Source organism: Emys orbicularis, chromosome 6 (assembly GCF_028017835.1).
Source record: "Emys orbicularis isolate rEmyOrb1 chromosome 6, rEmyOrb1.hap1, whole genome shotgun sequence".
NCBI classification, from domain to species: Eukaryota; Metazoa; Chordata; order Testudines; family Emydidae; genus Emys; species Emys orbicularis.
Genome location: NC_088688.1, coordinates 43,643,501 through 43,665,735, shown reverse-complemented (window position 1 = coordinate 43,665,735; position 22,235 = coordinate 43,643,501). Strand labels below are relative to the sequence as shown.

Sequence of the window (22,235 nt, the reverse complement as noted above, 5' to 3'; positions counted from 1 at the left end):
ATATGATAAAATATTGCAAGATTCTTTAAACATTTCCTTTTGAATTATGGTATGACCGCATACAACTATTCTGAATCAAAACACATTTGCAAATGCCTACAAACTACGTGGCTATATCAAACAAGATGAAACAAAAAAGCATTAAATTATCACTCCTCTGTGTCCATGGCTATCACCACATGATGAAAGTCTATTATGGGAAGTTTTATTTTCACTCTTAAGTTACCACATGCTATTATATTAGCAGGTATCTGATCCAAGTAACAGTTTTGGAAACCCGGACTAGCTGCACTTTGTTTTGTAAATTCAGCTAACAGTCTTTTTGAAGTAATTTCCAAATATTTTGGTACAACTTTAAATTTAATTCAAACAGTTAACAGTAATATAAAAAAAGAGAATGTTGAGATAGGTTTGTTAACTAAAGGACTTACAGGCCACTGTTCTTCTGTTGGAGTCCCCAGCGTTTCAAATATTTTTGTCAGCTGATCAAGATCAGAGTCTCCTGGCAAAAAAGGAACCTGTAAGAAGGCAAATGCAACAGCCATTCTGATTTAAAGGTTTAATCAACATCTGAACTTGGACTCCCGGGGAACAACTTTGATTTTTCCCTTTGTGAAAAGTATTCTACTGTTATAGTAACATGGCTTTGGATACCAACTATCTGTAGATGGGCACTGATGGAATGCTTGGGGCTTCACCATAACGTCTAAATAGGTTTCAAATGCCATTTACATTTAGGCATGACATCATTAACCTCATCACTAGATTTTCCATTATGAAACTAAACCACCATTATGTAAGTGAGATAATACAAAGGTATGCCTCTTTCTAACCTACTAAAGATTTTAAACATACCATGTAAAGTAACCTAAATCTGTATAGTTGCATGTTTTAAATTTTTCCTCAATAACTTTGTGATCGTTCCAATGCCCACAACTAGTGAAGAAAGAGGAAGATTGATATTTGAGACCATCTAGGTTTTGTATTCAGAATTTCAGAATGAATTCGGTGATGACAATACTAGGAATTAAATGATCTCTACTTAAGCAAAAATAATGGGGTACTGATTCACTGGGTTAGAAATTGCCTAACCAGTGCTTGTCAAGTTTAAACTACATTGGAAGTAGGAGGAGGAAATTGGCCTAATTCAATCTGCCATGTACTTACAATACACAAAGGCAGAAGATAGAGTTCTGGGACAGAAGTTGAAGAATAAGGTGACTATTAATGTGTTAAGCGTGAAGAATTAGATAACAATATTAACAGTGAGGGTAACTGAAATCAAAACTGAAAAGCCAGTGTAACTAACATATTCATAAAAAAAAAAAATCAAGGCAAAGGGGACACCCAATGTTTTTGTGAAATTTAGTTTATATTTTCCTCTCAATGTTATCTGTTTAAGAGACATTTTGGATAAAAGTCTCTTAAAATTGTCTAAAACTAGACAAAGTAATAGCAAATATGCTGTAGTGCAGTATCCTGCATTGCAGGATTGGATTAGATTGTCCAATAGGACCCTACCATTTCCATCATTAACCCTCTTAAATATCAACATCATTTCTCTCAAGCTTATCCTACTTTAAAGAGAGTTTAGCTTTTTGAACAGAAATGGAAAGAATTTTACTCTCTTCCTCTACCTTTTTTCCTAAGGAACTCTATTGTAAGGGGCCCACTTAAAGGAGTTAGTCACTAGTGGGGGGGAAAAAAAAAAAAAAAAAAAAAGGATGCAAGGAAGAGCTATGAGCCATACACAAAATCTGAGAACCACCACATTAAAGGTTAGACAGATGTTGACATTAAACTTTGTTCTACCGGTCCATGGTTAGTAGGGGAAGAACAACACATGGAAAGTTAGTACATACTTTTAACGTTGCTAGACATTGTACTTCAGTGCATATGGAACGAGAGTCACTAGTGATATACACCTCTACCCCGATATAATGCGACCCGATATAACAAGAATTCGGATATAATGCGGTAAAGCAGTGCTCCGGGGGGGCGGAGCTGCGCATTCCGGCAGATCAAAGCAAGTTCAATGTAACGCGGTTTCACCTATAACGCGGTAAGATTTTTTGGCTCCCGAGGACAGCGTTATATCGGGGTAGAGGTGTACAAGCAATTCATGACTTTGCTAATAAAAAAAGTGATGCGAGATGAGATGTCCGATTTCTGTTGATTAATTAAAATAGATAGTATGAGGTTATAAATGTCAAAGGTTAAAATACAAAAGATGGAAGTACATAAGAACCTATGTACAAGAGCTACATTATATTATGGATAAACACAAATATTTGTGTTTGAGGCTTACCCTAAGAAGCAGTTCTGCTAAGATACAGCCAACAGCCCACATATCTACACCTACACCATACATTCTAGCACCAAACAGTAGCTCAGGTGCTCGATACCATCTGAAAAGCAAGCAGGAACACTTTCAAGCAAGGATAATTTGTATAACACAGCATGCAAATAAAGTATTTAACTGAGCAGAAGTGTTACAGAATGTTTATTGCTCACTCCCTGGATATTTATCATCAAGTTCATGTCTGAAAAGATCTAAATCTTGGAGAGAGCTTTTTTTCCCCTTTAAGGATGTGGTTCAACATCCTGATGTTGTACACACTTCCCCAAAACAAAGCGAAATTGCAGAGCATGTTTGCACTTAGCAAACAACTGGACTGCAAACTTGAAAGACAGAAGATATAACTGGCAGTCTGAATAAATGAAAAACAATCAAGGTTATTTGTCAGGAACCAAAATAAGTAGGCATCAAAATTCCTGCCAATATCTAGACACCTCAAAAGCGACAGTGACAGCCACTGATGATTTAAGTGCTGAGATTCTTGTGTAGAATGAATCCTAGCAGTTACTATTAACGCAAAGTAGCTAGTATCACTGCTTAAAACAATTCAGTTTACCTTACACATGAAGATAACACTTTAATTAGATTCCACTTGCAGTGATGAATACACTAGTATTCGAGAACAGCTTAGTAGATGGAAGAAATTAGATAGTTCCAAATGTTGGCAATTATGCCATTAATGAAATATCTAACACAAATCTAGCTTCATTTCTTCCATTAGAAGAAGACATTAAAATAAATCCCAACTATTCATATTAGTATAGACAAATGAAAAAAATATTCTGGCAGTTCAGTTGTGCTTTGCACCCCCACTCTGTTTTTAGAAGTGTGTATTAAATATTACAAAAAAAACCAACAGATCTATCTGATGTCAATTAAGACCATTTAGTTACCCTAAGAGACACATGAGTGAGTGGTTAGGAATACTACATTCAGGGCAAATAATTTGGTTAATATACAAGAGAAAGAGCCTAAGCCTTGTTGTTTCAGAAGTTAATTACAACCAGGACTTACAAGACTAGTGTACATACTTCCTTGTGTTTCTGGAGAAAAGGCAACACCTAGAGTTACAGAAGATCTTATACAGGCGTGTATTCCATAATCCTTTTTACACAGACAGTGGGTGAGGTAATATCTTTTATTGGACCACATTCTGCTGGAAAGACAAGCTTTCTAGCTTACACATGTGACCTGAAAAACAACAAGGAGTCCGGTGGCACCTTAAAGACTAACAGATTTATTTGGGCATAAGCTTTCGTGGGTAAAAAACCTCACTTCTTCAGATGCACCTGCATGTGACCTGAAGAAGAGCTCAGCGTAAACCCGAAAGCTTGTCTCTCTCAAGAGAATTTGGTCCAATAAAAGGTATTACCTCACCCATCTTGTCTCTCTAATAGTTCGGAAAAGCAATTAGATAACCTTGCAAAGCACCGAGGTCAGCTTTTATAGCAGTTATTCAGGTTCCCATTGCCACATTTATATAAAGTTAGCTCTTGGGTTTGTGCACAGAGCTGATTTTACAAGATACCCATCTATCCAACAGCCAAGCAGAGTGCTTTATTTCTTACCTTGTTACTACCTGGTGTGTATAGACTCTATTTGGGCTTCCAAAAGATTTTGCCAAGCCAAAGTCAGCCAATTTTAGAACCCCATTTTCATCTAGTAACAAATTGTTTGGTTTGAGATCCTGTCAAGAAAGGGACAAAGACAATAAAATTGACAGTATCAATAAAAGCATGACTAATAACGAGCTCCCCTGGCACTCTTGTATTAAAGTTATTCTAGGAGACAAGCTTCTATCTTTATAGAAAGCCCTTTTTGCAAAAATAAACTCTGCATTACACCTGTGTATGTCTTTGGCTGTCGTACTTCTACTACTTGACCTGCAAATTTTCCAAACACCTTTAAAAAGCTGATTTAAGTGTGACCATATCTTTGCTGCCAAAGAGCCGCAGTTTAGTTTTGTGGCATTACTCTGACAGTTACAATAAAAGTTTTAGAGATGCATTTGCTCCCTGAAGTGCAGTACACTAGTTATTTAAATTAATTTAAATATATTAACTAGAAAGTGATATGCAATTTAGCAGCCTTCCACTACACATTTGAAACCAGCCCTTTTTATTAAACTCCATTTCGCCATTTATTTCATCACAATAAAGTTGTTACTTCCAGTTCAGAACAGCCAAGATAAGAGTTGCAATCAAAAGATTTAAAGTACCATTATATATATTAATGTTATTCCACAGTACTCTATCGCAATTTTGAAATGGAAGGCTTTCATAAGTAAATGGGAATACTTTCCTAACTGTACAGTGGATTGGTATTGTATTCTTACTTACCCTGTGCAGAATCCAGTGCTGATGTAAATATTCCAGTCCTTGAAGTGTCATCAACATATATGCTTTGATGTGAGATTGTGTCAGCACAAGACTACTATCCTTTATTATAACCTGGGAAAAAGCAGGTTATGAAACTTTTTACCAAAAATCTAACTATGTTTAATTACCTTATTACAATTCTCTTTGCTTAATGTTACTATTTTCCTTTAAGCAAAGTTGAATATTACATGGTGCAATTGCTAATAAGATTCTATGCCACTGGGTTGTGTAAAAAGTAGTGGAAATTCTTGTTTCTTCAGAAAAAAATATAGCTATTTACACTGGAGAATGGAAATTTAAATGGAGACCATGGATATTCCAGATACCATATTTGTGTTAAGTTTATATTGACTCCATGTTTTCTCTACCTGCATGACCACATAAGCTTGATCTGAAATCTCAACTTCTTCCAGCTAGTTATTTCAAGAGCTAAAGTGCCTCTCTTAGGCAAGAGGAATATGCTTAACTATAACTCTACCACCTCAACAAAATATACCGCATATGCTATTGTGGCAAGTCCTTCTTCACAGGAATCCTCATTTATACTTTTGTGTTCCCTGTCTGAACTATTTTACCTTCCTTCAATATAGCTCCAAGACTCTAGCCTTGGCAGAACACAACAGCCCTCTGAACACACATGGAGGTACGACCTATTCACTACCATTTTAACAAATCCACTTGTTTCAGAATCCAAGTAAAAATGGCCTCCTCTTTTTTTGTATAGATCTTTCATGAACTTGCTCCATCCTATTTTTTAAACATTCTCTCTGCCTCTACACACTGCTCCCTCCACTGGTTTTCTACTAATAATGCTTTGCATTCCTACAATAGCTTCCATTTCCCAACATGCTTAAAAATTCAAGTTGAAATTTGTAAAATATCTAAAATAGTTCTTAGACTGAATTAAGTTTTCTATATGTCGTACAATGCTAATCACTACAGATCCTGATCCCAGCTGGGTCTTCTGGATGCTACCAAAATACAAATAAATGCTTTGTTTTGCCTTGTCCTAGTTTGTCATGGCATCCTAGGTCATAAAAATAGATTTTACTTAGTTTTGAATTATATAGATAAGTAAAGTTAACATATTAGGAAAATATATAGATCAACACTAATAGTTGATATTTTACAAGTCTCAACTTGAATTCTTATGAGTATTTGGAGCACATCATCAAGGAGAGGGTAAACATTGCTATCAGCAAAAAAAACTTTCATTTTGTTTAGTAATCTATTAACTTTGTTTTGATCTTGTATTCCTCTAGTTTAAGCACCTCTTCCTTGATGACAGGCATTACAGGTATTAGCGAAACATACAACTATTCTTTTAATGTTTGTATATGCTCTTCCGGTTGCTCACTGCATTACATACTGACAGATTACTGCCATTAAATTAAGCTCTTTTTCCCTATAAAGCATGGAGAGTCATTGCATATGCACAACCATCATTGACTTAACATGCACTCTTGCTTACTACAGTCTTTATTTTGAAGAATGCATAAAAACATGCGATATCAAATCCCCTGCAAATATTTACTCATTTAGATTCCAATAGGGATCAAACACCAGCAAAACAGAAAACTATCAGTGGATAATATGTTACCTATATTTCTTGGAATGCAACCAATTCACAAGCTAACAGAACTGATTCAAACAGGATTGCATGCCTATTACTACTAATTACAAAATATAGTAAATATTTGTACATTGTCTAGCACAACGAGGTCCTGGTCTATGACTGGGGTCTCAAAATGTTAATTCTACACAAATATGAGATTAATAAACTATTTCCTGACAAAAGTCTACTGACACTCTAGAGTAGTATTAAAAAATAAAGCATTGTATCCTAATAAAGAATGCATGAATGTTAATATACTATAAAACCGATTTTAAAAAGATACTACCTGAACTGACAAAGTGTTATAGAGTCTCATCTTTTACAAATACAAATCACTAATCTTTCATGATATAAGTATTTTCAAAATGCATTTACTTGGAGATACCATCTGGATATCAATATGAAAAAGTAATACATTATCACAGTTTCCAGTATTTCAATGGTTTTGTGCAAAATATTGAAAATTAAAACATTCCAAGTATTGAATCAAAAGAAGGCAACAGCTAAAGCAGTCTTACCTCTAGATCTGTTTCCATAAAATCAAAGACCAGACTAATATTGGATTTGTGTCCAAATGCATCAAGAAGCTGGAAAACCAAAATATACCACAACATGGAAAATATATTTGACTGCAGAGTACTTTTAATACCATTTTAATGCTGTGTCACTTCAGTATGTGTTGTGATGGTTTTCAGGAAGGGGGAGCAGAGTTGCATATACTGGGAAGAGAACATACTGTAGTGATTAGAGGGCAGTATGGGGAAATCTGACATTCAGCCTGGCTCTGCCTCTTTCTTGCTATGTGACCATAAGAAAATTACAAACGGTGTCTCAGTTTCCCCACCTGTAAAGTAGAAATGACCAGTCTTATCCACTTCACAAGGAAGTTAAAGGGCTTACATAATTTGTCTTTGTAAAAAACAGATCCTGAATGGAAGGCATAGTAGTTGTACAGAATTAATTTTTTTTTATTAAAGCTAATGTTAAAAAATTATATAATACACAGGTTAAGAAGAGTGTCTGTATGTCTGGGTATAGTGCTTAGATTATCCACATATATAAAGTTTGTTTAAAAATGTATAGGCTACATGTAGTACATAATCAGCAACCCAAATTTAGGTGAATAAATTTAACAATACAGGTTAGATGTTAGCATCCAAGTATTTGGGTACATCACTCATGAAAAGTTGTACAGAGAGTTGGTTGTGGAAAGCAAAATATATATCAATGAATTACTACTACATTTTACCAAGAATATTTTAAAAACAGAGTTAGACACTCCTGTAAAATAGGATTACCTTCACAGCCTGAACTACAGTGGGAGTTATATCACAAACTAACAGAGCAGACAAGAGCATGATGGAGTCTCTTCCTTGTTCTTGCTCTTTCAGAAATGCGTTACCTATTCTTGTGTGCAGATGGGAGACCGGGGGGGGGGGGGGGGGGGGAAGAGGTCACATGCCTCCCCGCCCGATTTGCTGCTTAGCTTGTACTGAGCATGCTCAGTAACATTGCTGAAGCCACCTGTCCTCACTCTGCCCCCTCCCCCCGACTATTGTCAGGTACCCGTTGTCTGTTTGTGTGGATTCAGCTTTGTATGTTTTTGGCAAACTGTTCTTGGCCATAATACAGCATTTAGAACTTCAGTTCATAAGTGGACAATTGAGAACTTCTAAGTTTTGCAAGTTATCAAAGACTCAGACAAACTCATTTTAGCATCTTTACTAGGATGAGCAAAACTGTTTTGCGAACATACAAGCTGTCAGGGTTCTCCCCCCCTCCTGAACTCTGGGGTACAGATGTGGGGACCCACATGAAAGACCCCCTAAGCTTATATTCTACCAGTTTAGGTTAAAAATTTCCCCAAGGCACAAATTCCTTTCCTTGTCCTTGGACAGTACTGCTGCCACCACCAAGTCATTTATAGAAAAATTCAGGGCAGGGTCACTTGGAATCCCTATCCCCCCAAAATATCCCCCCAGGCCCCTTCACCCCCTTTCCTGGGGAGGCTTGAGAATAATATACCAACCAATTGTCTTCAATGTAAGTACAGACCAGACCCTTTATTTTTAGGACACTAAAATCAATCAGGTTCTTAAAAGAAGAACTTTATTTATAAAGAAAAGGTAAACTAATCACACCTGCAAAATCAGGATGGAAGGTAACATTACAGGGTTAAATAAAAAAAAGATTTAAAACACAGAGGATTCTCCTCTGGCTCAGCTTCACAGTTACAAAACAGGAATGCACCTCTTAGCATAGGGAAAATTCACAAACCAAAACAAAAGATAACCTAACGCATTTCCTTGCCTTACTTACAAGGTTTCAATTTTTGTCATTTTAGATACGTTTTCAGGAGATGATGTACCTGCCTGGTCTCTCTCTCCATCCGGAGAGGGAACAAACAAAGAGCCACAAACAAATTCCCCCCCCAGATTTGAAAGTATCTTCTTTCCTCATTGGTCCTTCTGGTCAGGTGCCAACTAGATTTGAGCTTCTTAACCCCTTACAGGTAAAGCAATTTAGTACAGCTGCCAAAGAGGGATTTTATGCTATCCTTTTTATATTTATGACAAGCTAAAGCCTTTTTTGAATGTTTGCAGTCAAGTTAACTGCTTTTTAATTCATGTGTTTCAGCACCTCCTGGTTTCAGCTACAAGTATGGAAATGCTGTAAGAATGGGCTTGAGATCCAGCAAGAACAGTATACTTCCAGGGAAAATATTTAAATAAAGCATCTGAACTTTTGTACGTCTATCTGAACCAACCGTTCAGAGAATCAACCATCACTAGTATTTACCTTTACAAACATTTATCTGAAGCTGAAAGTCAAACAACTAAAAAAAATGCATGCTCTGAACTACAAGTATTACTGCAGCCCACTGGATTTTAAATAGCATTAGTGAAACTGAACAGACCTTGTCAGTTTCACATTGTTGCTGTTCAGCTTTCCTAAGCAACAGCAGACGCAAGAGAACAACATGCAAAAAAAATCAGGGAAATGCCACATCGCATTGATTCACAAGCAATTTTATTTTTAAATTTGAATTTTTCAGGATTTGAGACTCTCTCCCCACCTAAACAGCAAAAGTTTCCAACTAACACTTGGCAAAAATGCAAGTTATTTTATCATGGTTTGCCAACTTGCAAGACAGCTAGTATAAGAATTAAGATAAAAATCTCCATGATCACAGCAGTAAGTCTTTGTGGCAGACTAGATCTACAGTATTCAGGGACTGACTTACAGCATATGCCACAAGTAGTATTCATGTTATACTTACACCAATGATATTTGGATGGCTTAGCTCCTGTAACAATTTTATCTCCCTCAGGGCCGTTCTGTTGATTCCTAGATTGAAAGAAAGATCACATTAAAGGCAGGAGCAGCATATAAAAACTTCAATTTAGCTACCAATAATTTCTAATTCAGCTTCTTTTGTATGTTGGTCATTTATGATTGTTTGAGAAATTATGAACTAGACTAAAGTGAGAAAAAAATGCATTCAGTTTGCAGAATGGCAACTAAGTACATCACTGTAATTCAAAGTTGGATACGCACCATTATCATAGCAGACAACAGTAAATACTTCACAACTACCAAGTAGGTGGAAATTCACACCTTATGATGTGACTGTTTCTATAGCAGTGTATGCCCCCTTTTGGCAAAATAGAGAAGTTGTGGCATAGACCTAGAAGAGTATATCAAATCTTGACCTGTCAAACAATTTTAAGGCTTTTTAAAAAAATGGTTACTTATCCAGCAATAACTGTGGATCCCACTGTGGTTGTATATGTGCATCATCCACGAGAGGGGAGATTCTCTTGAATAGCAATGTCCATCGGGGCAGCATATGCACTCTGCCTCCTCATGCTCCCATGTGAGAGGAGGATAAAGAGTGGTATGTGCGATCCACACCAACAAGATACCAAAGAACTAGAGTTACTGTAGTGTATGTAATATTTCTTCCTTCAAGTACATGTTAGTGTAGATCCCACTGTAGGGGACAGTCAAGTAGTATCCTCTTCAGGATGGTGGGAGTAAGTTACAGCTATATCAGTAAAACCGTGATTGAAATACTGCTCTCCCAAGCGTGGCAGCTGACCTGGTGGCTAATTCCAAGGCATAGTGTTTGACAAAGGTCAGTGGGTTACTCAACATTAGAAATCTGTAAGTCAGCAGTTTTGGAACGTTCCTAAAACAAGTGGAGGATGTTGCTTGTGCTCTGGTGGAGCAAGTCATGATGTTTAATGGAAAAGATACACCAGCCAGCAAGTAACACAGCAAGATATATTGTGTTATCCATTTCAATATTCTTTGAAAAGAGATTGACCTGTAGAGTGCCCACCTATGGCTAGAAAGATGAAGTGCACGGTTTGGTGCTGTCAATATAATAAAGCCAAGTCCTGGACACGCACACACTCCCAGTGCTGAGTGTGGCTTTGAGAAAAACAAAAGAAGTTTGATTGACTGGCTTAGATAAAATTCTGAGACACTCTTAGGAACAAACTTCAAGTGAAGTTGCAACATCACTTTGTGCTTATGTAATGTGGTATGGGGAGGTACAGACATAAGTGCCTGAAGCTCACTCAATCTCCTGACTGAAGCAATAGTCTAGGAAGACCATCTTCAGAGATAGGTGGTGTAAGCTGCATTCTGTGAAAGGTTGGAAAGAGGCCTCCATGAGACTCAGACTAAACTGAGATCTCAGGCAGGATTCTGTTCTCTGAACAGTGGGTAAGTGTGCAGCAACCCTTTGAAAAATTTAGATATTGTGGGGTTAGAAAAGACCAAGCATCACTGAATAGGTGGACCCCAAGAGATTAACAAAAGGCCAGCCTGTTTTAAATGCAACAAGTAGTAGAGAATGTTCAGTATTGAGACCTGGACCAATGCTCACATTGAGAACCTCTTCCAATTAGATGAATTCTGTATCTGTGGTACTTAGTTAGCCAATAGCCATAGAATAGGTGCAGGGGTTTCAGGTCTGGATGGAGTATCTTATCATGGTGTTGCAAGATGAGGTCTGGGAGTTGGATCTGAGGCTGGATGGACATTTGTAGCAGGTCTGTCAGCCAAGACTGCCTCAGGTCAGCACAGAGCTAGGAGAATAATCATGGCTTTGTCCCTTTTGATTTTGGAAGTCATCCTGAGGGTCAGGATAATTGGTGGAAAGGCATAAAATAGGCCTTGGGACCACTGCAGAAAGGCGGCATCTGGTAGCGACCCCAAACTCATGACCACTCTGGACAAAAGTTTAGCATGTGGCATGGTGGTAATTGCCTGCCTGCTTAGGAAGTCTGCCAGGTTGATGCTGACACCTGGGAGATGAAGAGCCATTGATGTTCTCCAGTATTGGTGGCACCATGTCCAGCACTTGATGGCTTCCAGGCAGAGAGGAAATTAGCATACATCTCTTTGTTTGTTTATGTAGCATATTGCAGAGCTGTTGTCCTACAAGAAATGCACTGTTGGATTACAGGCTAACCTGATGGCTTGATGTGGAACCCCAGGTCTTCTGAGGACAAATTCTCTTGAATTTGTAGATTGTCCAGGTGGGCTTCCCAATCAGTACTTGACACATCCATGATTAAAGTCTTTGTCAGGGAGGAGGCAGAAGATGGTACCACTCCATGAATGTTTCTGGGTTCCTTCCACCAACTCAGTTCTGCAACAAGAGGTGGCACCACAAATTTCTGATCATCTGGTGTGGGAGGACAGGTCCCAATAAGACCAATATGGCCAAGGTGGGACATTACATGGGTACTGGCCTTGTTAGCTGACCCAGTGTCACTCCCATGCCATTTGGCGCAGCACTCAGTGCTCTGAATGGGGGCTTCCTTATGCCCTCTTTGGGATCATTCTCCATTGGCAGGGGCAAAGGATCTCTGCTCAATGCTGACAAGAATATATAGGCAATGGCAAGGTGTGTATATTCCCTTCAAAGGGCACTGGCAAGGCACCAGTCCTGGTCCAGTCCACCTCATCAGTACCAGGAACATTTGCAGATGGTATACGGGTTCCTCTACAGAAAGTGTTAGGTCCTTGCTCAGCTCCATCACAGGTAACAGTAACAGGATCAGTGTCAGGGCTCTTGCTCTGCCCAGCTGCTTAGGGACTGTGTTCTTGGAGGACTGACATTTCATGTGCTCTAACTGGGACTTCTCTTTGGTTTCAGGGCTACGCTTATGCTCGGTACAACTATGCAAGTTGGAGTCCTGTTTATGAGCAGGCATAGGTGTTATTTTATTGTCTGAGGTGTCAAGGTAGCTTGCACAGGAACCAAAGTCACTGGTTCCAGCATTGTCAGTGCTAAGGTCTCACGCACTGGGGACTTCACCAACGTTAAGGTGGTCGGTATCATCAGTACCAATACTGCTCTCTCTGCGTTCTTTCCATCCCCTGACCACAGAACATGGAGTGCTCAAGGGAATGCTGGCCAATGCTGCTTTATCCAGCCCCACTCTGGCTGTAACCATCATCTCTTGGCCTGAAGTAACCAGTATGGACTGTTCAGGGAGATGCAGCTTGAGCCAATTGTCCCTGTACTGGATCATGGCACATAAAGACTTGCACACAGAGCACCTGTCTGGGATGTGGCTCCCCCTTAAACAGAAGGGGCATCATGTGTATCTGTCGCAGGATGGCCAGAGATGAAATCCTGAGGATTTGGATTCCATCATGAAAGTGTGGTTGGCACAAAGTGCCTCACCCAAGTGTATAGTGGGGTCAGTTGATTTCATCTCTTTTTTTGGGAACATCATTTGCATGAAAGTGTGAAGATAATTTCTTCCCCAAAAAAGTTTAAAAAACCTGTTTAAGGTCTCTGAAGAGAGTAGTGGGTTGGACACTCGCTGGGTTCCATCTTGCTGCCACAGACAATAAAAGTGATCTTAGGGAGGGTTGTGCCTGCCCTACTCTTTATGCGCTTGCATGAGAGCACAAGGAGGCATAGGGTGTATGACAGGCCCTGCTAGACACCACTATTCAAAAAAATCGGATCTTGCATGCATGAGGCACATATGCACCTACAATGAGATCCACACCAACACATAGTTGAAGCCTAATTCTTCCTACAGTCATCTTCCTTCTGCTAACTATGATTGAAATACATGAATAATATTAAACGGGGAGACATTGGGGACACCAGTGTGAAAAGAAATACAAAAGGACTAGCTTCTTACCAATCTAATATGCCATGCACATCAACAGCACTATGATAAAACATACAACAGAAATGTGGGCAGGAAATCAAAGGAGAAAGAAGTTAAAGACACAGTAAACTCAATGTTGTAAACTAATATAATTATGTGACTAGCCAAAGATTATTAAAAACTGAAAAGTTTTAAAATTCAATGTATTTGCCACTATTTATATTTCATTTACATCTACTTATCTTAGATAATGGAAATCAATTGATTTGACACTCTAGGATTTTATATCATGTTCAACACTGCAAAGTATATGAAGTTTTCTATTTGTTTCTCTTTCCATCCCACAGCATGTGTTGAGGTATTGTTATTGTGGAAAAGTTACATCAAAGAAGTAGGATTAAGTTAGTCAATATAGCTATCACTTTTCCAGCTAGGACAGATGAAATAACTAATTCACTGCTCTACAGCAACAGTAGGAAGTTCACAGTCACACACTAAAGGCAAAAAGACAAAACAAGTTATGGTGTACAAGTATTTTAAGTACTTACCATCTTTAGCTTCCGATCTATGTCCAAGTTTAATCTAAAGAAATAGTAAGTGCTGTATTATCTGTAATTAGAATCACATTCCTCAACACCTGAAGACAACCTCAATAAGTTTCTCAAAGATAAACTGAGTTTTAATGCTAACAAAAAATCTTAAATAGCTAAGTAGTTTATTTTTAGAAGTGAATTTGTAGCTTTGGCATTTACAAAAGGAACAGGTGTTTATGTTTCCCAAAGCCAGACATAATGCAATCTTACCAAAGAGTTTTGTAACTGCAACCTCAGTCTGGGCCTGCAAAGCCATACGACACCAGTAATGGGCTTCTCCCAAGAAGGTGAATCATACCAAGTACGAATTTTATCAAGACTGGCATCCACATGGTTGTTGCAAACCACCTCAAATTTACAGGCTATTCTGATTTTACCAGATTGATCCCATGTTAAACATTTTTCGGTCCTGAAGTTATTTTTTAACCAACAAAACTTCACGTGATCTTACAGCAATTCTACAGTGCAAACAAGTTTGTTCTCCATAGCAATTTTAAACAGCAACAGCCTTATGGGAGCAGTAGTAGAAGTACAATATGAATACTGAACAACCTGACTGCATTATTGAAATGGCTCAACTTTGCTTATTAAGCAAGCTGAGGGGTACTTGCTTCTTCATTATGGTAATCCCATCATAGTAAGTTTCCCTCAAAGCATATCTAAAACATTTATATTCAATATTACAATTTACTGTAACCTCATCAGGTTGTGGTGTTTCAAATCAGAAAAGACCAATCACACTGTAAACATTTTACTCCAAAGGCTAAATTACAGAAATCTATGACTGTCAAAAGCAAGATTTCCCCCAACACCAATAGCCAGACCATCTAAAAGGGTTATCTGGAAACAACTTTATCTGAGGGGGACAAACATTAGACACTCCTTTTGAAGAGGACACAAGTGTGTGGAAGACCCAAAGTTTAACACTACTAACATTATGTTTGGAAAAGCATGTTTGGGTTTTTTTTAAGTAATAAAAAGTAACAGACCACCAAAATGTGGTCTGCAATATTTAAAATTCCAGCTTCTGAGCTGGGTGACCAATCACAAACCTAGAAATGTAATGGTGTTGAAGCCAGCATTTTACATTATGAAAACATTTGAGGTGGCTGATTTGGACTGGTCAACCAGTTGGTCAACCACCACACTGTTGGTGCCATAGGAATAAATAATCACAGCTTCCCTTTAAATTGATAAAGCCATTGAACAGTTTCAAGAGCAACTAGATACCTGATTGCAGAGTACGTACATAAAACAGCACACAAAACACTCACCTTTTTAATAGCAACAATCTGATTGGTGTTCTTATCCCTTGCTTTATAAACAGTGGCAAACTAAGACAAGAAAAAACAGTAGTCCTTGTTTACAATATTATTATTAATCATATAACAGGTAAGTGCAATAATGTAGTGTTCTTCATAGACATAGAAATTGCCATAATGGATCAAACTTATAGTTCAGTAGCCCATCTTCAGCAGTGGCCAACATAAAAAAATCCTGCCCCTCATGACTATGCTCTAACTGCTGTTGGAGATTGGCTTAAGCACAGAAGCATGAAGTTTTATACCCCTTTGAAGTCTCTTTAGCAGTAGCTATAACAATTGTGCATATTCTTATCCAATCCAGGGGTGTCTAACATATGGCTAGCAGGTCAGATCTAGCCTTTGTGATGCATTTGTGTGATCCAAACAACACTCATTGTGCAGAAACAGAGCTTTCACGTTTAAAAACTTTCTAGCTCTCATAGGGAGCTAGGAAAGCCTTCCAAAACATGACCATAACCAGTGTTGTGGTGTCTGCCTGAGTTTGCAGACAGCCTGAAACAGTGACAGACAGATGAACTCCCTCTCTCTCCCCCCCTCCACCCCCATTGGTGTGTCAACTCTAAATATCAGTGAGACTTCAGTGTCAACATTAACTATTTCATTGCTGATCACTTTAGCAGACAGACTGGGAAAGGGAGTGGGAGTGAAGACTGGCCCAAAGGCAGAGGAGGGAAAGAAGCAGAGGAAGGAGGATGGAGAAGAAAAAAAATACAGGGCAGGAATAGCAGCCTCCTATGGGGAGCAGATCCTCATTGAGTGATAGTGAATGTGTCAATTAAAGCCTTGAATAAATAGTGAATTTTAACTACTACATAAAGGCTGTGGTTCCCCCAATGACCAACTGAGTGAATTCCATTGTTGGCAAAATAAGAGGTTATGATCAGCTTCTTTTTACATGAGTTGTGGTCTTTGACTGTTAACTAGTTGCTTCAAGTGTCTTGGTTAGGCAACGTTTGATGAGCCCTGTGCTAGTTTTACCTAGAGAGGTGTCATGTGTGGCAATTTCTTGCTAGTTCTAATCCAAGCAGAATATTGAAGCTTTCTGAGAACTAACAAAGGGGAATACATTATTCTAGGTGAGAGCAAACCACTGATTAATACAGAAAATATTACAATGGCATTTTATAACTTTCCATCTCATTCCTTACGCATCCTAATATTGTTGACGTTTTTGGCCAAAAGTGCACATTGAACAGATATGTTCACAATCCCGTTTTCCTCCCCTCCAGACTTCTGGATCCAGTTCAAGGTGCTGATCCTTATCTCTAGAGTGTTCTGTGAGTTAGACCTTTTCCACCTCAAACTATCTTGCCCTCAGTGCCTTGCCATGACAGTTACCACCACCTAGGACATAGTGCCTAATAGTCTCTTATGTGAAGCTTGAAGGTTTGTGGGGGAGAAGGGTATTTTGGGTGGAGGGCCTTCAGCTCCAGAAAATCCAATGAGTTATCACAATGGATCTTGCAATACTTGGGGCAAAGAAGGCATAGCTCTTTCCTCTGCAGAAGCCCTTCTCCCAATAATGGAGTAAAAGCAGGAACCAGCGTTCTGGTAGATACTACCCACAATAAATGGATAGTGACTGGAATTGCCCACCCACAGACAGAAGCCTATATGACTCTCCATTATGTGTCTCGTATAAAGATGCCACAGATGTCAGTGGATTGCCTCAAGGTTCTGTTTAATATATTTGTTAGTGATCTGAAAAAAAAGAGATGAACAGTAAAGTGACAGTTTATACATGACAAGCTTATTTAGGTTAATCAAGACTAGAGAAGAGTGGGGCACTAATAATCCTAATTAACTGACCTAACAAAGCTAGGTGAATAGGCATCATAAGGATGAATGGAATTCACTGCTGAGAAAGGCAAGGCTAGTCACTTTGGAAGGAGTAACTATGTATTCACAAAGCTGAGTTCTAAATTAATTGTAACTGCTCAAGAAAAGTCACAGGTGTCAGCCAGATCAGTGCACAGCAGTGGTCAAAAAACAAAATGGTAGGGTCTAAAGTATGGGAAAGAATATCCTGAAAATATTTTAATATCATTATACAAACCAATGGAATGCCTTTACTTGGAACACTGTTCTGTTCAGGTCACTCTATATTAAGAGATCTACGAGAAAGGGTTCAGAAATTGGCAATGAAAGTGATTAGATTCATGGAGAGACTCCCAACTAAGAGACTGAAAAAAAATTAGAGAGAAGACCAATAAGAGCAGATATGATGGAGGTTTAACAAAAATACTGGAGGCGATAGAGAAGGGAAGTCAAGGGCTCCAATTTATGCTCATGATACAAAAAGGGGACATTCAATATAACTAAAAGACAACATATTTAAATCTGTTTTAAAAAGGGTTCCTTTTATCAGTGTGTAATTAATATGTAGAACTTGCTGTCACAAGAGATCTCAGGCCAAAGTGAACAGGATTAAAAACAGAATTAATATATTTACATGGATACTGGAAACATCAAAAGATATTTATCCGGATATAAAAGGGATAAGAACTCTCAAAGTTCAGTGCAAAAGCCAAATATTTAATGAAGACAGAAGCTTCCCCTATGGGCTGGTCATTCTGTATTTGTCCTTTACAGAATTTCTTGTACCTTCCTTTGAAGCATCTGGTATTGGCCTCTGTCAGACTGGATACTGGACTAGATGGACAAGGTATGCAAGTGTTTATATTCCTAGATGAATGCACCAGAAATCAGAAAAACACCTTTAGACCAGAGGAAAAGGATAAAACTCCCAAGTACGATACTCATACCCTGCCCCAAACTACCCAAAAGAGATGCCTCCCCATCCTTAGGGCACACACACTGACCCCATACTCAAACTACAGCAGGTCTGCACAACCCGTAAAGCGGCGAGGGCCAGATTACTCCAAAGAAAACAACTGAGGGCCGAAACCTCCCGGCCCCGCCGAACTCCCCCCCCCCCCCCCCAGCACCACCCAGCCCCCCCGAAACACAACACCCCCCCCAGCGCCGCCCCCCGCAGCCCCACCCTGCTGAAACAGCAGTATTGAACCTTGGTAATATGTTATAGCTGGCCCCTAAGGTAGTATAATTAAGGTAAAAGAAAAATGTCTTTTTGCTAGAAGTAGAATAAGATCTTCCCCCCACTTTGTAATCAGTTGCCCTGTTGAATGAATGAAGTGTGAATGAGGAAGGCATGGAAGGAAGGCACCTCCAGACAGCTTTCACTCTATGCATCTGAAGAAGTGAGGTTTTTACCCATGAAAGCTTATGCCCAAATAAATCTGTTAGTCTTTAAGGTGCCACCAGACTCCTTGTTGTTTTTCCAGACAGCTGCAACCCTTGGAGAGGGGATGGGAGCCAGACCAGATCAGTAGAACAGGTCAGCCACTGACTTGCCGCTTGCTTCCTCAGCCCCCCACCGCCCCGGCTCACGTACTCAGCCCCCCCGGCCGCCGGCTTACCTGCCTGCCTCCTCAGCTGCCTCCTCCCCTGCCGCTGGCTCACTTGCCCCCCTGCCACTGCCCGCCCGCCTCCTCAGCCCCCTGGCTCGCCTCCTCACCCCCTGCCACTGCCCGCCCGCCTCCTCAGCCCCCCCCCACGCCAGCTCACCTGCCTCCCTGCCACTGCCCGCCCACCTCCTCACCCCCCCACCCCTCCAGCTCGCCTCCTCAGCCTCTCTCCCTCACCCGCCGCTTGCCCCCCACGGGCCGCACAGTGAGCCCACACGGGCCGCATGTTGTGCAGGCCTGAACTACAGCTACCAATAGACGTGATGATAGCCCCTCACGTCAATGTGACTTTATTGGCATGACAAGTGTTGCCAGGGCATGAGAAAAACATCCCTCAGGTATCTCTCATATGATCTACCTAGGATAGGATTACACACTGTGGGGGATCTAATCCTCTGTGTCTATTTGTCATTACTGTCCCTTCCTGATCTTGTGGCAAGGTACTACATAGCACAAGGCCACCTCTTATCAGCATCCTTCTCAATTTCATTCTGGGACAGGAGCTAACCAGAGTACAGACCTTAAACTGCCACCATCCTCACTCTGCGCAGCACCTCTCTGTTGCATAGGCTAGCCCAGGGCTCCACCATAGCATAAATTGAAGATGCAATAGACACCAGTTTCTTGTGGCACAACTGGAAAGAATTTAAACCAAACCAACATAACTAAAGCCCAGCCACCCAGAATAGAGCACTTTCAAGACCTATAAAGAAAGAGTCCATGAATAGAACCAGACCAACTCTCTTCAATCCATACATCAATGACCTACCAACTCTAGTGGAACAATTCCCAAATTCAGAACTCCCACTAATGGACTCATAAGTTGACTGCTGTATGCTGGGAACCTAGTTGTACTATCATCTACTCAAGATGATTTGCAAAGAATCTTACTCCTTCTTAGAAGCCTACTATAATACAGGTCAACCTTGGCAGGGGCAGGGAGAGAATCAGTTTTTTAAAAAGAAAAGTCCCTAAACAGCCAGAACAGGGGACATTTTTCTTTGAGAGACTTGAAGATGGAACAGACTTAATTATAGATACCTAGACCTTATTATAAATACATCAGAAAGTTTCAGATGGGCTATCAGAATTAAAGAAATAACCTTCCAGGCTTTCCACTCAGATAGAAACACACAACCCCACTCTCCCCTCCCCACAATAAACTAACCACTAAAAGCTATTCAACAACACAACCCATTTTACTTATGGGAGTGAAATTGGGGGCCCAACTTAAATTACATTAACTGGGATAAGCCCCCCCAACAGAAACCCTACATCTGCAGTTCTGCAAACATATGCCATCTGCACAGGAACAGAGCAGAATTGGGATGATTTCCTCCTATTAATCAATATACAGAAAAGAATATTCAAATTCTAATGCCACCACAACCAAAGCAGCAAATACTACCTCTACCCCAATCGCCTTAGATTTAGGAGAGCTAAATCTAAATGAAAGCACAATTTACTGCTATATATCATCATTTCTTAAGTGCAAGACCTCCAACCCACTGACAAGCAAAGCAAGCAATGAAAACGAAAAGATGCTCAAAATACTAGAGCAACATCTCAAACACACCAATGAAGGACAAACAAACAGCAATAAAGTGGACTGCTTCAGATCCCTGCATGGAACTTCCTACCTGCAGACCATTTTACCACAATGAAATGTGTACAACCAAGACAGATTCTCCCTAATTCAGTGACCACAAACTAGAAGTGCAAAGGCACAAAATATACTCTTGTCTAAACCCAAAGAGAAGTAACTTTGCATTCAATGAGACAGAGGAGAAACATTTCCTACTGAAATGTGTCAGGTAGTAAGCAGTAAGATAAAGATTTTTCCTCAAGTTAGTGCATCGAAAAGCAATTAGGACAAGTTGCCCCTGACCCTGGGAAAAAGGAGAAGAATGAACAGAAATGACATTGTGCTATGGAGCAACTTGCTATCAGAACCAGAATGGAGAGTACTTGACAAGTGAATACAGGAGAGTGAAGCCCAAACAGCGTATAATACTATCCCAGTGGGTTCATACCCTCCCCTGAGATCCTAGTGAAGTCTTTTTTTTTTTTTTAATTGAAACACCCCTACAGCACATGAGCGACACAATTGTATAATTAATATGTAGCAGGTGGCCTTGTCTCACTCAGCTTGTCTCTTATATCCTGGGAGCACAAGGCAACAACACCGGCCCAGCCCCCCTGATCCCCAAGCCGAGACACCCCCCACCACTCCACAGCCCCCCCGCGCCCAGCCGAGACCCCACCCCACCGGCAGGCCCAGCCCCAACCGAAACCCCACAGCACAGGCCGGCCCAGCCCCCCTGCGCCCAGCCGAGACCCCCAGCACAGGCCGGCCCAGCCCCCCTGCGCCCAGCCGAGACCCCCCCCCCCCCACAGCACAGGCCGGCCCAGCCCCCCTGCGCCCAGCCGAGACCCCACCCCCCACAGCACAGGCAGGCCCAACCCCTCTGCCCCCAACTCCGCAGGCCCCCCGCGCAGACCTCACCTGCCCCTCGCCCAGGAAGTCGAGCTTCTCGTAGCGCTTAGCTCGCGCCCGCGCGTCCATCACTGCCCAGGGGGATTTAAAACCGCCACTGCCTGAGCCGCCCGCTGCTTCCGGCCCCGTACACGGAACCCCGCCCCTTCCCCGAGCTCCCTGCGCATGCGCTTTAGTAGCGGCGGCGTCCTCCTCACGACGCCATCGTCCGGCTCTAGCAACAGTCGCTAAGCGACGCACGCTCGTCGCCCTGGGCTCCAGCCCCGAAGCGGTGTCAGCCCCTTCCGATCCTGCCCCGTCAAACGCCTGCCGCAGGCGGGGCAGGACGGGAGGCGCCGCGTGGAGCCGGCTCAGGGTTCCTGGAGGAGGTAGGGCCCAGTCGGAGCTGCTACATGGGAGCGCAGCATCTCGCTGAGCAGGGCGGGGTGAGGCGGCTGCGGGCCCCACGCTACCGCCCCTAGAACTGCACCAGCAGAGGAGTTTGCCTGAAGCACTGCCTGGCAGGCTAGGCCGGATACAGTCCGACCACACCAGGCAGGCAGCAAGGGGCTGGGCCCGTTCCCGTGAGTGAGAGGCAGGGACACCAAACTTTGGGAAGATGGGAGCTCGAGCCTGAATGAGACAGGCACCTTAAACTCCTCCCCGACATCCACCAACACTCGCTTCAGCTCACCCAGAACCGCTAACAGGTTGCTGCTGAGACACAGCTACAGCAGGCTGCTGCAAAATGCACTCCCTTTAATTTCTAGAGAGGTTGAGCCCTTTGAAAAGTGCATTGCAGTAATATGGGCTGGACGTGACAGGCCCAGATCACAGTATCAAGGTCTGC

General features: G+C 41.1%; 1 protein-coding gene across 1 annotated transcript in view; it reads right to left on the bottom strand.

Moving 5' to 3' along the window:
- Positions 1–21,485, bottom strand: part of CDK7 (cyclin dependent kinase 7) — a 32,686-nt gene extending 11,201 nt beyond the window's left edge. Inside the window, exons 1-9 of the mRNA XM_065406579.1 lie at positions 21,416–21,485; positions 15,371–15,430; positions 14,052–14,085; positions 9,633–9,700; positions 6,871–6,939; positions 4,699–4,809; positions 3,928–4,046; positions 2,309–2,408; positions 432–518 (exon numbers count right to left, since the gene is read on the bottom strand). Coding sequence (XP_065262651.1) covers positions 432–518; positions 2,309–2,408; positions 3,928–4,046; positions 4,699–4,809; positions 6,871–6,939; positions 9,633–9,700; positions 14,052–14,085; positions 15,371–15,430; positions 21,416–21,475 — 708 coding nt within the window. The 5' untranslated portion in view covers positions 21,476–21,485. The remainder of the gene's footprint in view (positions 1–431; positions 519–2,308; positions 2,409–3,927; positions 4,047–4,698; positions 4,810–6,870; positions 6,940–9,632; positions 9,701–14,051; positions 14,086–15,370; positions 15,431–21,415) is intronic.
- Between the last annotated feature and the right edge of the window lie 750 nt (positions 21,486–22,235).